The 16,331-nt window shown below is 41.6% G+C and overlaps 1 protein-coding gene across 3 annotated transcripts; it reads right to left on the bottom strand.

Annotated features, from left to right (window-relative positions):
• Positions 1–3,244: 3,244 nt before the first annotated feature.
• LOC103713980 (transport inhibitor response 1-like protein Os05g0150500) lies at positions 3,245–8,357 on the bottom strand. Of its 3 annotated transcripts, none has more exons than XM_039125087.3 (4): positions 7,660–8,357; positions 5,204–5,696; positions 4,034–4,829; positions 3,245–3,609 (listed from the first exon to the last, which is right to left on the bottom strand). In XM_039125087.3, exons 1-3 carry the CDS (start codon positions 8,130–8,132, stop codon positions 4,041–4,043), a joined length of 1,755 nt encoding a protein of 584 aa, XP_038981015.3. In that variant the 5' UTR covers positions 8,133–8,357; the 3' UTR covers positions 3,245–3,609; positions 4,034–4,040. The 3 variants fall into 3 exon arrangements, with proteins under 3 accessions (XP_038981015.3, XP_038981020.3, XP_038981017.3); XM_039125092.3 differs by lacking the exon at positions 3,245–3,609 and adding an exon at positions 3,667–3,962; XM_039125089.3 differs by lacking the exon at positions 3,245–3,609 and adding an exon at positions 3,667–3,933.
• Between the last annotated feature and the right edge of the window lie 7,974 nt (positions 8,358–16,331).

Raw genomic sequence — 16,331 nt, 5'->3', positions numbered from 1 at the left:
CCATACCCTGACATCTGCCCCCCCATATCCTGATAACGAAAGGGACCGAATCCACGCAGCTAAGTATACCCCGAACAACAGCCAGAGTCTGGCCTTGTCCCACTCTGCCCCTCCTGGTGCTAGGAGGTCGCACACCCATAGCCCCTCCACTACTTTTATATCGACTATGGTTGGCCAGCATCTCAGGGGAAGGGTATCCACCCATGAATCGCTGGTCACGTCAATACTTCGGCCATCGCCAATCAAACACCTGGTGTGTACCGATACTGACGGTAGGTACCTCCCGATCTCGCGCCACATGAAAGAGACTCGACAACCCATCCGTGCCACCTCTGAAACCCCTCGACCATATCTGGCTGCTATCACCTGACTCCAGAGGCCGTGTGGCTCCAATATAAACCGAGCTGCGTGCCGAGCAATGAACGCCTCGCGCCTCTCTATGAGGAACTGCACCCCTAGACTACCCTTACTAGTAGGAAGGCAAACCTGCTCCCAAGCCACCAGGTGCACTCCATGGCCTCCACTGTATGACCTCCACAAGAAGCTCCGAAGAAGACGCTCGATCCTCAACAGGATTATCTTCGGTACCACTGTGTTGGCCATAAGATGCACCAGTATGGATCCCAACACCGATCTGACCAATGTCACTCTCCCCATCATGGATATGGAGGATGCCCTCCATCCCTTCAACCTACTCTAGACCCACTGCACCAAGCTCGAGCACTCTGCCAACCGTAGCCTCTTGCTAGTGATAGAGACGCCTAGGTAGGTCAGCGTCCCCTCCTACTTCGGTATCTGCAATATCATCCTGATCTCCTGTCTGACTCTGCTCTCCGTGCTGGGGCTGAAAGAAATAGCAGACTTAAGGAAGTTCACTCTCTGACCGGACGTCGCGCAGTAGTCCGCCACCACCCTACGAAGGACCCGTGCCTCTGGAATCCGTGCCTTAGTCAGAAGAAGACAATCATCAGCAAAAAGTAAGTAGGAGATAGGTTGGGCCTCCGGTGCTGGGACATAGGCCTCCAGCTCCCGATTGGCGCACACTCTCTGCAAAGCACGGGATAAAATGTCAGCACAGATAATAAACAAGTAAGGAAATAAGGGTCATCCCTGTCGTAACCCTATGGTGGACTCAAAGAAAGATGATGGTGTGCCGTTAACTAAGATAGAAAACTTTGGCCTCTGGACACACCCCATAACCCAACCAATCCATTGCCTGTGGAAGCCGTACGCCTCCAGTGCCCACTGGAGAAAACTCCACCTGATCTTGTCGTAAGCCCGCTCCATATCCAGCTTGACTGCCATCAGGCTACATAACATTGTGGAAAATATTTCTACCGGCTACAAAAGCCCCCTGCTCCTCGCTGATGATACCAGGCAAAAGGGGCTTCATCCTGCCCACCATAATTCTTCCTACAACCTTTTATAAGGTTGTGCATAAGCTAATAGGCCTAAAGTGATAAGGCTCAACCGCGTTCCGACGCTTAGGTATAAGCGTGATGAAGGTAGCCTTCCAATCCTCAAGTATCGCTACCTGGGTGAAGAAGCACTGAATAGCCTCCACCACCGCTGGTCGAATAATACTCCAATACTGCTGAAAGAAGAAAGGGGGGGAAACCATCAGGTCCTGAGGCCTTGTCTACTGCCAAGGCCCAGAATGCATCCTACACCTCCTATGCTGACACCGGCCGGATCAGGGATACACTCTCAACGTCACCAATACCCACGTCCACCCTTAGAGGGTGGTCACCATCACTGGCCTCCTCATCCTCCATCCATCTGGCGCGGAAAAAATCAAGTAAGACCTGTCGGATGGCAGGCTCACCCTCCACCCGATGGTCAGACCCATCTCGCAGAGAGTGGATCATGCTTCGCTGTCTCCGGATAACCGTCATCCGATGAAAGAAGTTAGTATTACTATCACCCTCACTTACCCACTGCATCCGAGATTTCTGTCTCCAGAAAATCTCATATTGCCGTAGCAGCGAATGGTGAGTCTCAAGTAGCCTCCGAAGATCGGCCATATCGTCCTCTGGAAGCATGCCCCCTCGATTCTCCTTCCTTTGCAACTCAGCGATCGAGGTCTCTACCCCCTCCAATCGCCGAAAAATGTTGCCCACAACCTCGTGGTTCCAACGGTGAAGATGCCTCTTGGTCAACTCAAATTTGCGCGAGACCCGTTGCATTGCATCCCCATGCACCGAGACCCGCCATGCGTCGTGAACAATATCCCTAGACTAGGGGTACGATAGCCAAACCTTCTCAAAATAGAAAGGGCAGTGATGAGTGGGACCCGATGAGGTAGAAAGTGGCAGTTACCAACCCTCTTTTCGAACCTCCATTTTGTGAAGAGAAGATGTGGGTATGTATATTAGAGATATATGCTGACATTTTAAGACCGAGATTTAACAAATAAAACCGAGCTTTTGCAGCAACTTAACAGAGCTTCAAGAACCACTCCTAACACAAACCAAGCGGGATCAAGCTCAAACCAACCTAGACAATTTAGGGACCATTCTAGGAATTTTCTTGGGAAGGATCAGCTGAACGAATTGCTGTTGCGTTTATCCGGCTGGAACATCTATAAACCTAATATTTTAGCATCAAACATGGGAGATATCTGATTTATCAAAGACCGAATTGCCAACTTTGTCTCTCGATGGTTTAGAAAAAAAAACATGAGTTGAGTTTCAGAGGGGTTTTAGTAGGATTGATAAAGCATTTTCCATTAAATTGAAATAGATAGAGAAGTGTTCTTTGTTCATTCAAATCTAGTGTCTCCAGAAAAGCAATAGTGGAATAAAAAAAAAAAACCCAAATTTTATCAAAATATTAGAGAAAGAGAGCATGTGAGTGTGTGATTTTCTGAAAACTTTTGTCTCATTCTCAATCCCTATATTGGAGAGAGTGGCTTGAGGTTCTCCATTCCTGAAACCCAAAGCTGCAAGCCTTGAGCTGAAGACATCATTTCACAGTCACAGGTACTCGTTGGTTGCTCTGTCAGGTCATGACACAAGCCAAAGAACGAGCCAAGCTCAATATGTTGATTGCAGTACGGTTTCCAAGCCAAAAAAGCTACAAAGTGCTGCACTTCAGAAGCCAACAAATCCGGCATGGAGTTGGTGCAGCACTCGATTCACGAAGCATTCACGAGCTCAAAAAATCCTGAGAGGTTTACTCCGAGGATTCCGATGCAATGATCGTGACAAGGAGCATGCGCGGTGTACAAGCAGCTCGGACACAGTTTCCACAGAACAATATCTAGCATGGATTCGTAACCAATTAAAGAAAAAAAAACATACTAATACCATACATGAATGTCGCCAGCAAACAAAATACTAGTTGTAACATTCCACAGTCCTTGAAATCATCTATCCAACAATTCACGCAAGGTTGGATAGATCGGAAACATCATGCACTAATTATGTAGCACAAATCATCCAAGTCTCATCCCATCCATATGAGAGCACTTCAAGCATACAGATGATGGCTTGCGGGTGATGTTGAAGGACTCGGAAAACATTGTGGGAGAACCAGGCTTCACTGAAATACTTCGGCATCGTATCATAGAGAGCCGCATGATCAAACATCACTGCTTATCGTAATTATCTGCAGCAATTTAACAACTAAGCATTGTAGTTAAATTTCGCACAAACTTCGCACACATCAGAAGCAAGCATATTGCTTCAAAATTTAAACTTTCATAACAAGTACAGAGTCGCTAACAAGAGGAAATAAAAGACCCTCATATACATAAAAAGGATGCCTAACATGCAAAGCTTTCCTGGTAGTCCTTGCTAAAACATGTCATAGAATATAGAATACTTAGTTCCATCCATTTCCTTTATAGACAGTAAAACCTCGAAGCTCAAGCTACTTCGCAGCAGTTAAATCGGCAAAGATAATATATCCTTGTCCACGCTCAATTTGGTGCTGTTTGAACCCAACCCATGTACTCATCACTTGAAGAAAAGATTGAGTTTAAACAAAAATAGTAATTAAGTGGACGACAAACAAAGATAGAAATCAGTACCTCTATATTATCCGATAGCACCTTGCACCGTCCAGACACAAGGTGGTGTGTCAGATCTCGGCCCAGCAACCGTCCTGTAAACATAGAGCTTCTCAACAGGGCAATCATCAGGCTGTGAAGCCCACGACCCTCCTCTCCTCTCATCCATAACCTCCACATTAAGCCATGGCATCTTCCGAGCCAGCAACCTACATGCTCCCAAGCTCACAGAGCAAGACGACATCCAAAGGGATCGCATTGTCTCCAGCTTAGCAGCATTGGCCAACAAAGCCTTGTCTCCAAATGGGCAGTCCCTGATTTCCAGCTTCCTTAAGCTCTTGCAGCCTGAGAGAATGTAATGTAGACCAGCATCACTATCCCCAGCAAAGGCAACTGAGAGCATCTCGAGGTGATTTGCAGCAGCCCCAATGGATCTAAACACATTATCGGTGAGGAGACCCGAGACAGAGAGACGCCTGAGATCCTTGCAGGATTCCACAATGGCACTAAAACCTGCATCAAGTGGCTCTAGAGTGACATAATCAGGTGTGCGGGGTTCAATGATGCACAAACGGAAGCACGTGAGATTGGGACTGTTCCTAGCAACAGCAAAGAGAGCAGCATTGGTCATTTGTCGGCAGAAGTAGAGGACAGACTGGAGCATTGGGCATCCCGCAGACACAGTGACAAGGCCATGCTCGGTAAGAGATACAGGATCTGCACCATAAGGATCACAAGGGAAGACACGCAATTCTTGAAGTAGCTTACAAGATGATGCCACAGCAGCTAGGCCATCATCCTCGATGACATCCATTACCTAATAATTGATGTTCATTGATGAGTATGTAGAAAAAAGTTAGCAGAGATTAACTAGGGCAAACAGATAAACAGAATTATACAAAACTAAAAGGCCATTGATCAGAACCTTGACAAAATTCAATGCTAATCAGCATCCAAATGATATTGTTTTGGTACATTCAAAAGCAATGACAAAAATGACAGAAATGAAATTGGTGATCCTAGGGCAATTAAAGAAATTATCTGTGAGGTTAGGTGGAAATCGCATGTCAGGTTTGTACATTCTAGAAATATAAATTCTCAAACTAAGTTATTAAGGCCTACAAGAGGAAAGGAATATGGACGAAGAAACATTTTGCCATACAAAAGGAATAGGAAGTAACGCGGATTTACCCATAGTCGTTGAACATTCTTGCACCGGCTGACTAGCTTGATGAGGGCAGGGCCATCCACGAGAGCATAACTTAAATTCAGTGATGTGAGGCCATCACAGACCGGGTATATTGCTGGGAGATATTCTGGAACAGCTTCACATATTCCTGAAAGGCTTTTCATGCTTTTACAGATTGCAAAGGCTGATTCCAGCTTGGAGAAGAGCTCTGGACGGTATTCTGCTGTGAACTTGCCAGTTCCTAGGCTGGCCAGCTGCGGGGCCCTGCGTAGGAGGTTGACAAGCCTATCAAGAGGCACAGCATAGTTGAGCTTGAGGGTCATGAGGTTGGTGCATCTGCTCACAAGGTGCTCAAGGACAGAGATATTCACATCCTCTTCTATGCTAGCAATGCTCAAATTTACCAAAGAAGTGAAAGATTCAGGAAAATGGCTGAGCCAGTGCACACAATTCTCCTCTACTCCAGTTTCCCGCAAGTCTAGCTCCCTCAGATTTCTGCAATAATGAACATGATCTCATGAAAGATTCAGGAGAATATTTACTTTATTTATCATATGGAAGTTAGAAGCACAGGCTGTCTCATACAAAAAAAAAACATTTAGCATCGAAAGTAGATACTTCTCAGAAACCAACTGCAAGAACATTTTCCATATACAGAGTGATTTTCAAAAAATAACAATAAAAAAAGCTACTGACAATATCTAGGTTGAAGTGACAATTGAAAACTAACCATATAATGTATCATGGTCATACAAGTAGGTAAATCACAAAAATTTATGCACGCAGATGCTCTTCATGATACATACAGGGTAAACAAGCATAACAGTCATAATTGTATTTCAAATAATTGAGCCTCAAGTAGATATTAAGACAACAAAAGATGATTTACAAAAGACAGCTGCTGTTTCGCAGAAAGGAATAAAAATATAATGTTTAAGGACCTAAGAAAATGTTTTTGACGACAGAAACCAAGAAAGTTAGAACAAAGATGCATATGACAGTAGGCATCCTCTGAGTCATGCGCTATAGCAAAACAGCTTCCGCCAATGCCAGAGCACAGTTGATGGATTCTAGACAGCAGCATTCCAAGATATACCCTAGTCTACCATTCTAGGCATTTCTATATCCAAGCAGTCAACCTGGTTGTATATCATGAGAGCACTAGAAAAAAGTCGAAAGTATCATATAAATTTTTCCTTGCAGTATGAATGAAAGTCTTATATTTATGATGTTACACTTACTGCTCTGAAAATTTTCTTTTGACAAATTCTATAACTTCAGCCCATTAGCTAGCATGTCCTTTACATTAACTGTTGTCTTTGGCTTCAACCTTCCTTATTATATGGAGTATTCCTTACAGGCAGGCCATGTTGAATTAAGAATATTTCCTCTCAGATTCATTCATAATTTCCAACTTTCTTCTTGCACGACTAAAGGGAGGTCACATACGAATAGAATTCAACTTTATTGAAACAATTAGCAAGGATATTATAAATTTTTTAAATTGGTGATAAGCCCCCAAATAGAAAAGGAACAACTGAGACAGGATTCCAGCAAGAGCTTATCAGAAATACATAACATAGGGGGCTTCTCTCGATCCCTCTTCACCTCATTTTGAATCACAACCAGCTACCAAAGATCTGGAGGACGATTAGAACCCCAAAATGGGACCGAACCAGAGATTAGAGCACTTGATATTCGCAATGTATCAAAAGTTGCACCTATGTCCAGTTTAAACACGAGATGGAGCTTTCCACCTCAACCTTGGGTGGAGTTTGGCACAAAAGTTAGGCAAAACCAGTCAGCACGACCAAAATTTCATTTTACAAAAGAGAGATTTTTAGCAAAAGCTCAAGTCCAAACAACTCCTTTAGATTTAGAGTTTCCTTTTTGATCTCTTTAATCAATGGAATAAAATGGATCATCTACAAAAAAAAAAACACTAAAAGCATCCGACTACTGAAATACCCTTATAGATCTGGAGGAAATCTCATTTATCGCGCACACACCCAAAAAAGAAAAAAAACCCTCGTTTCAGCTTCCCATTTTTCCCTACCTCGGAAGCTAAACTGACTTCGAAAAATAAATTTTAAGACAAAATAAATCGCACACTTCTCCCTTAATCACTTCTCCCCACATTATTCCACTGTCCCCACCGGTGGCAGAAGCTAAATCCACCACCAAAATCAAAGGCAAATAACCCTAACGCCCACAAATTTAGAGTTCCGGACGTCCCGAAACGAGAAAATTCTTCTTGTCGACGTTTTTATTCCCAAAATAATCACACCTTTCTTGTACTAGAACAGCGACATCTCGGCTCCAAACCCTGCTCCCAGCACAACATACTGGAATTGGGAGAAGAAAACAAGAGACATAATTAAAGAGGGGAGGAGGGAGGGAGGGAGGGAGGGAGGAGGGAGGGAGAGAGAGAGAGAGAGAGAGAGAGGGTGAGGGTGACCTGCAATTGGCGGCGATGGCGGCGAGGCCGGCGGTGCTGACGCCCTCGCAGAAGGAGAGCGCGAGGACCCTAATGTTCTTGAAGGACCTGGCAATGAACTCGAGGCAGTCGTCGGTGACGACCATGCGCTTGAGGCTGAGCTCCTCGAGGTGCGGCCACCCTTCCGCCATGGCGGTGACCCAGGCGTCGGCGCGGCCACCCCAGTCGGACGGGACGAGGTTGAAGTCGGCGAAGTGGGGCTTGCCCTTGATGGAGACGACGCGGACGTTGGGGAACCGGTGGATGGCGGCGGCGGGGGCGACGGCGTAGCAGTTGCCGACGAAGATCCGGCGCCGGGAGCGGCGCTCGATGCTGTACCAGCCGCGGCAGACGATGGAGACGGCGTTTCGGTCGCCGTCGGCGGCGAGGAAGGAGAAGACGTGCTCCCAGACCTCATCGGGGAACATGGAGGCCCACCCCGCGCCGGCGGCCATCGTCGGCTGTCCGATCGGTGGGTCCGATTGCTATCGGACGGTGGAGAATGGAGGATCCCTCGGCGAGGAGGAGGAGGCGGAGGAGGAGGCCGGCATCGTCACAAAAAGAGAGAGAGGAGATAAAAGAGAGACAATGGCAGCCATTTCTCTTTTCTTTTTCTCTGATTTGAGGCGTGCGCGGATCACGAGATGGACGGATGTAGGTTCAACACGTGGCAGGTAGATGAATGGTGGCCGTTGGATGGCCATGGCCGTTCTTATCCCCAGATGGCGACGACCCGGAACCGCAGGGAGCGTATTTGTGTATACGTACGTTAGAATTATGCATGGTCAGATATGAAAGAGAAACGGAACAAAAAAGTTGAACAGGGAACGGGTGTAAAAATGCAAAACTTCCAAAAATTGAAAAAAAAAAGGAGTTTTATGCAAAATAGCTACAATCTTTCCAATTCTATTAATTTTTCAATAAAACAAATAATCAAAAATGATTTTCTTAAAATTAGTTTTTAAGCAAATTTCTTGCAACCAAATATACCTAGTTTGAAGGTAGGATTGGCATACTGAAGATATATCATAATTTCCTCAATATATATATAATAGAATTAAATAACATAAGCTGAGATAAAAGTATTTTTAGATTTATAATTTATTTTCATTTCATGATCAATAAATTTATTTGAATGAAAAGATTTTTAATCATTTTGTTAATTATGGTAGGATAAAACAGGAATAAATTCCGTTATAAAGATCTAAAAAATGGTTCCACAAATAAAAATAATGTGTTTGCCACTTATACGAGGATGAAATTATTTTAATGATAAGTAGAAATTTCATATTATGCTATTATGATGCTAGGGTTTTCTTGGATTCATTCTAATTTTTTTTTCAATTATATATTACAAATTTATACATAATTAGATAAAGTGTAAATCAAAAATTTGAGAGAAATTAATTAAAAACCATAAAATAATAATATGACTCAACAGAAATAGTAGGTTACATGCTAAAGTATAGTAATAACAAATACTCCAAAAGGTAAAAACAATATAAAAATTACTATATCTAATGTATAGCAAAAAGAGATGAAAAATAACATTACTACAGTTAGTGACAGTTATAGCAAGGAATAGCAGTATAATTAATTAAAAAACAAGATAAAGAGAGAGTGAAAAATAAATAATAATAATAATAATAATAAAACAGTTCTAACTTTATAACCAGCGACCGTTACGTTACTTACCATGGGAACGCGTTTCTCGAAATCGAGGGGCATACGGGTAGGGGATGATGGAAGGTATTGATGAAGGGGATGTGTCCTCGGAATTCGCGCATGGATTGGACGGTTTGGATTGGAGGGGAATCTTGGACTCGGATGGTCCTGGTAGCCTCTGAAACCGTGGAGCACGTGACTAGGGGTTGGGTGGTCCCTACAAGCTTTTAGTGGGGTACAGCGACAGCAAAAGGTCCCCCAATTTTGTTTCCCCACTATTTTATCTCCGAGTTTGTTGTTATACTGTTGGAACTCGGGACTTTATCTAATCCAATAGGCCCCTTATTTAATTCACTAATCCACCATTAGTTACTATGATTAATGCTAGACCCTCTTTTTTTTTTTAAACCCATATAATAATCAAGCCATTTGACATATCAGCCCCCAACTTTTTTTTCTCGAATTAATATGCAATATGCACGCCTTTGCTCAAGTCATTTAGGCTGCCATTGTTTCGAAGATTAATCATTTTTTATCTATCTTTTATCTAATTTGAATTTAGTATTCACTCCATCGGATATGTTAGGTTTTTTCTCACATCAATTATGCTTTGGATATTTGTAATGTTTAATTTGACTGCCTATCATTTATGCATCAAACAACCACGAACAAGTTAATGAACATGGTAGAATATATAATCATCGATACTGGATTTATTCTATTATTTGTTGTAAATAAGTATATGAATTACGGCGGACCATTAAATCAGATGCTTCAGTTCATAACACGAATTCAATAGAGTCTAAATGATCCAATCCAGTGTTCTGAAGTAACCTTCAATAAGTATGGAATCCATCCAAATCAAACTGAAGTTCAATGCAGTCCCATGCCTGACTACATCAGAATCAAGCCTCACTTTCCGACATATACTTTATCCAAGATAGAATATATAAATTTTTGATCTAAATTGGATGCATGTCGAGTTAAATACATACCAAAAATAGGATACATATACTTTTTCTTTCAAGAAGACTTCCAATAAATATGGAATTGGGGATTTTTTTTTTTTTTTTTTTTGCATGGAGAGCATCTGCAATATTGAGATTTTAAAGGTGCTATATGTAAGAAAGCCGGTTGCAAGTGGGTGGTGGCAGATGATGGTCCTATTAGCATTTGTATCATTAGCGGTCAACTTACCGTATGATGCGTGTGGAGGGACGGATGGATGGATGGATGGATGGAGAGCAGGATCTGAGGGAGGTGACGAGGTGAGCAGTCCCCGCGCCTGATGGGTCATTCACTCTCCCATCCATCCTATTCCCATGAAGGGTCCCACCCATCCCGGGCGGTGACCGTATACCCGAAGCGCAAGCCTTGGAGGCTCCATCTCACGAGGATCCCATCACCGCCACGGAGCCGTTGCCATAAAAGGAGGCCCAAGGAATGGGTGGCAGCTTTAAAAGCCAGCAGCTTGCATCAGAGTAGGTAGGACTACGGTAGTCCGCAAAGAAGAGAGAGAGAGAGAGAGAGATTGATGATCTAAAAAATAATTAAAAAAAAGAAATTGGTACTGACGAGAGGCAGCAGCCATCGTCCGATCTGATTGACCGAATTATTTGACGGTGCAAATTCCGTGTATGCCCTCCCGTGACGTCACCACCACCCCACAGCCTTTTTCCCAAGCCAACAAACAAGCCGATCTCTTTTGCCCATGATGACCAAAATGCCACCACCCTGCAGAAGTGAAATAAATAAATAAATGACAAAAATATTATTTAAATCATGATCTGCCGTACCGGTCCGGTCTGGGACCGATACCGGATCAGCGTGTAATCCGGTACTGGTAGCTTATTGTTGGAGACTGGTACGGAATCGATTCGGACCGGTACGGACCGGTATGGGACCGGTTCGTACTGGTCCGGGCAGCCACCGGTACGCCGACCGGTACCGGTACGGCGGATCTTGATTTAAATTCTTATATTATCTATAGAAAAAAAATCTTAGCAGCCTCACTACATCCATCAATCAAGTATGATAGTGGTAGTTGTGAAATCTATTTGTTTCTATTTTGATTTTTTTTTTGCATGAATAATAACCTAAATATTGAAGTTTGCATGAGTATCCTCCTAAAATTGATATTTGCGTATATATCTTTGTAAAATACTTGCTTTGCTATTCTATACTTTTTTCTATTCTTATTTTTGCATATGTACCCATACCATCTAATGTCGTTAAAAAATTAATGGTTTCGAAATAACTAAAATATCCTTAATGGATAGATGTGCACAAAAAAAAATAATTTTTATTTTGTTTTTAATTAAAAATAAATATGCTTTTGATTAACGGTGTTAGAAGAATCGCTATATTAGAGGCATTTGTATAAAAACAGTATTATGAGGATATAAAAATAAATATAAATTTTAAAAGAATATTCACGTAAATTTAAATTTTGATTAGAAAATTATTAGAAATCATGCAGGAAGGTCTCTGTTAATCCGTTACCATGGCGAAAGAGCTAGTTTGCCGTATACTCTCAAAATATAGATTCACAATTTTACCTATTTCTGTCTGCGGCTAATATATTCATTTGGATAGTATAGCATCATTGTCGATAAGATATCTTAAAAGGATATCCCTACCAACCCATGTGGTGGACCAACATTTTCTTCTCAACTTAGTCAAACATATTCGTTCAGACCAACTAGTTTTATTATATTTATTAGTGGATGGCAATAATTTGTCTTTTCTTTCTTTTGTTTTTTACTTTCAAAAAGTATGTAGCATCTCTTTCCTACCAAAAATATATATTTTTTTAATTATTACATGTTATTATCTGATATAATTGCTAATATATTTTTTTTTAAATCAGCTTTTACTATGTTTTCAAAGAAACTCAATCCATGACAATTTCAGGTAAAAAATATTCATTATTTGCATGACAACGGGGATTAACGGCGTTGAGGAGTTCCGTTATGTGTGCAGGGGTATTTTGGTAAATGGGAGAGGGCGGGGAGGCATGGTGCACAGGGTGGAGCCCACGGGGGCTTGTCCTTTCTCGAGGCCGCGGGTGCAGTTGGACGGCTGGGATTGGTCGGTAGGCCGAGAGGAGATCTCCACCGTTGGGAGACTATTTCTTCGTTAATAAAAAGAATTATTTAATAACAAAAATAGTAGAAATAATAATAAAATAATAAAAGAAATGGAGCTCTGGTATCGATGGGAACCTCTGGGTTGAGTGGTTTTGGAGGAAGCGAGGTGTGAAAGACAAAAGAGGCTCCTCCTATACTTCACTTTTTAAATAGCACGCGAGCAGCTATGGATTACATGATCATGGTTTGAATACATATGTAATTTTGGATAGGGCTAATTATTCTGAAGAGACCCTCTAGCTGAGAGAGGAGGACTTATCCAGAGCACTTCGAAACTTATTGTCTTTTGATTTTTTTTGGTATATTCGTATCCGGCAGGTATGATACATCTGTTTCAACAAAAAAAAAGAATATATATATATATATATAATTTTCCAACTGAGCTATGAGAGAAGGTAGAGAAATACAAGACAAGAAATATTTTGAGGATTTTAAGAGCAGTGTTGTGTAATATGAGCTTTGTTTTGTAAAAGACTCATTTAATTTGTAGAAAATTTTTTTTATCAAAATATTTATTTTGAAAAGCTGATTTCTACAAATATGTGTTCACCCTTTGCTTTGAGATATCTGAGTGATGATGGAGGATGGAGGGGTCTTTTAGGTCAAGCATGTGTTCCGTGAAACTAATGGGGCTGCGGACTAGATGACTGCTTAGGTAGCCAGTCACTCCGGTAGTATCTTATGAGCTGGTGATGGTAAGGCTGCAAATGGGTCGGGTCGACCCGTGACCCGACCCGACCCGACCCGCGTAGACCCGACCCGACTCGAATTTTAGGACCCGCGGGTCCGGGTCGGGTCCTAAAATTGGACCCGAATCATTTTCTGGGTCGGGTCTGGGTTTACCAAACGGACCCGCCCCGACCCGAATGGACCCGAAGAGAGAGAGGAAAAGCAAAAGAAAGTCTTTTCTTTTTCTTTTTCTTTTTCTTTTTTTTTTGGCGTGGGTTGTGGTACTGTTGGTCAGTGTGGGAGGATAGCAAGTTAGCAACAAGCATAGGTTCACAGAATCCAAAGGAACGTCGGCCCGTCAGGATTCTCTCTCGATCTATTACACTGTTGAGACCTCTGGTGTGTAGCTGCCTTTTTTTTTTTTCCTTCTGTTTTTTGGTTTTTGTTTCTTTTAACTTTTGAAGGGAGAAAGTGAGGGAACACTGCAACTGAATATGGGTCATGTGCCAGTTTTCTGTAATGGAATTGGATTTTGGAAGAAGGTCTGGGATTTTTTTTTGTCCTCGTGAGAGGGGAGCTGGGAGACACCGAGTTCCGTCCAATCAGTCATATAGATAAAAAATAGTGTGATATGAAATTTGGCTTGTAGACCGACTTAGTTAGTGAGTCATGGGTCATCTGTTCTGACTGGAGCTCCATTGCAAAGTCTTTCAAAGTCATGGGTCACCCAGCACCTCATAATTATGGTATGACCAAATTAGATTTGTCCAAATTTTTTCCCAAAAGCACAAAAAAATTGGACCCGATCGGACCCGGACCCGACCCGAATCAGACCCAGACCCGACCCAAACCCGACCCGACCCAACCCGATCTTCAACCGGGTCGGGTCCGGGTCCAAAATTGGGACCCGAATAAAAAACCGGGTCGGATCGGGGTCACCTAGGACCCGACCCGACCCGACCCATTTGCACCCCTAGGTGATGGAGAGTTGCCCTTGACACTCTGAGGTATTTTGTTTCTTGATTTATTGGTGCATCCATACTTGTCAGGTATGATCCACCCGCCCTAGCAAAAAAAAAAAATGATATCTGAAAGAACAATTTTGGCATGTTTGGTTTATCATGAAAAATGGTACATTTCAAAATGTCTTATGTTTGGTTGGACATCTACTTTCTAAAAAAATTATAAGAAATATTTACTATATCTTTAATAAAGAAAAAGATCTTATCCATAGGTTTTGATGGATTAATGATAGTTTCGGGAGAAAAAAAATACCAACTTCCAACCGGTAGGAAAGTAGCTTTTTTATATCCCTTATGGTTTTTCTTTCTAATGAAACATGAGAATTTAATTTCTATTGGAATACTATTTTTTCATCTCTCTTCTTTGAAAACTCCTATCAAATAAGAGGCCTGTTGACCATACTTTTTTCTGCTTTTCCTGCGAACCAAACGAGTGCTTAGTGGAATTTTAGATTTTAGTCAAAAAAATGTTTGATATACATGTTTGGAAATCTTTCAGTAGATGATCTAGTGAGAGGTGTGTAACTATAGTTTTTTTTATTATTCTTGGTTTGTTGGTTCAAATTTGGATCCTATATGAGCCTTGGAACTATAGATTGCATTCTCATGAGATAGACATGTTTTGAGAGAAGCTGTAGATGTAAGAATAAGTTGTACTCGGATTCTGCTAAAATTTATCCGAAATGCTAAAGAAACGAGAGAGAGAGAGAGAGAGAGAGAGAGATACTGTAGATATAATTGATGTCAACAAGATATCTAGTGGAGATTTCAAATTTGGAAATGACTAGAGTTGGATCCACCACAACTTCGCTGGAAAGGGACAGCCTTAAGAATCCTAAAGAAATTAAGCTTATTCCGGTGGTCTATAAAAAAGAGTTGAAGTAATTTTATTTCTCAACCAACTGGCAAGCCAAGATTTGATTAACGTCATGTGATTTCACAAAGATAGCTGCGGGTTAATGTAGAACTAGTCTTACACCAAAGTAATTAAGTTGTGATTGGCTGCTTAATTCAAATGTTTGCAAGAAATTAAGAGCAACACATCATGATGCGGCCATACCATGCTCTCACCTTTATATTTCCATAGTTTGTTTTGAAATTAAAAAAAAAATCAATTTTGTGATATTATATATTTTGACCCTCAATGAGTGCTTGTTCCTAACGTTCTACACATTATTTTCCCCCTCCTTCCTTCAATAAGGGACATATATGTAAGAAAGAATATGTAGTGAATGTTGAACTCTTATCCACCCTGCTTATTACATGTTGTCTAAGACTAACTTTATTCTTTGATTATAGTAATCATCATACAGTACGTCACAACCTATGACCTCACCCAAAATGATTAGTCGAAAAGTATTATTTGGGTTTCTTGATCCTGTATAAGTGTCCAAGATTTACTAGCGAATAACCGATGTGGGATTAAACACACGGGTCTGCACATGGTATTTTTGGAAATACCTTTCTTAGAAGATCTTCTTTCATGGTCTCTATCAAATTGTGTAATGCTTTCATGATCCAACTATTCACAAGTTGGCAACAATGATGGTGCCGTAACTTAGTTGATATAATGCGTATTACGAAACAGGGCATGGCATGACCTAGTTGCCTGCCTACATGATTAATTTACTCACGAAGTAAACATAGATAAAGTTAATTTTATCGAAGTTAATAAACTACGAACTCCCTCCATGGTAAACTAAGATTTCAATGGATTTGGCAGGCCTAGCAAATTTAATTTCTAAGCTAGAGTAGGTAAGTGGCCCAACCTAGAAGAGTCGGGAATCTAGGTTGTAGAAGATCCCAAGCCTGGCTCCTTGTTCCTCCAAAGATTACCAGAGAATCTTATCTAGATATATCATAAGCTCATGAATCTTTGTTTGGGGAGTTTGCATATCAAAATGCCCTTTCACCAGCACATAGCAAATCTTTTTACAATCTCTTTACGGCACGATTTAACGACAAGACACCGTATACTACGCCAAACCACTAAACCATTAGTGACATCCCTCATGACCATCATCATTAGAATTCGGAGTCCATGTAAGACGTGTTCTTGTGTTCAAATGTTGGAAAGTTTCCTCAAGTTTTTAACACATGTTATTCAGACTCATGGTGCCCCTATTACTATTCCAAATGAGAGAAGAAA

Source organism: Phoenix dactylifera, chromosome 2, assembly GCF_051530095.1.
Source record: "Phoenix dactylifera cultivar Ajwa chromosome 2, Ajwa_hap1_PhDact_Kaust_v1.1, whole genome shotgun sequence".
NCBI lineage: Eukaryota > Viridiplantae > Streptophyta > Magnoliopsida > Arecales > Arecaceae > Phoenix > Phoenix dactylifera.
This window is presented reverse-complemented; position numbering and strand designations above follow the sequence as displayed.

Bases quoted from the DNA above. Each gene is read 5' to 3' on its own strand.
- LOC103713980 (XM_039125087.3), bottom strand. From the start codon at position 8,132: ATGGCCGCCGGCGCGGGGTGGGCCTCCATGTTCCCCGATGAGGTCTGG. The intron at 5,697-7,659 runs GTCACCCTCACC...TCATTATTGCAG, and splicing joins GCCATCGCCGCCAATTGCAG to AAATCTGAGGGAGCTAGACT. The intron at 4,830-5,203 runs GTAAATCCGCGT...ATCAATTATTAG, and splicing joins AGAATGTTCAACGACTATGG to GTAATGGATGTCATCGAGGA.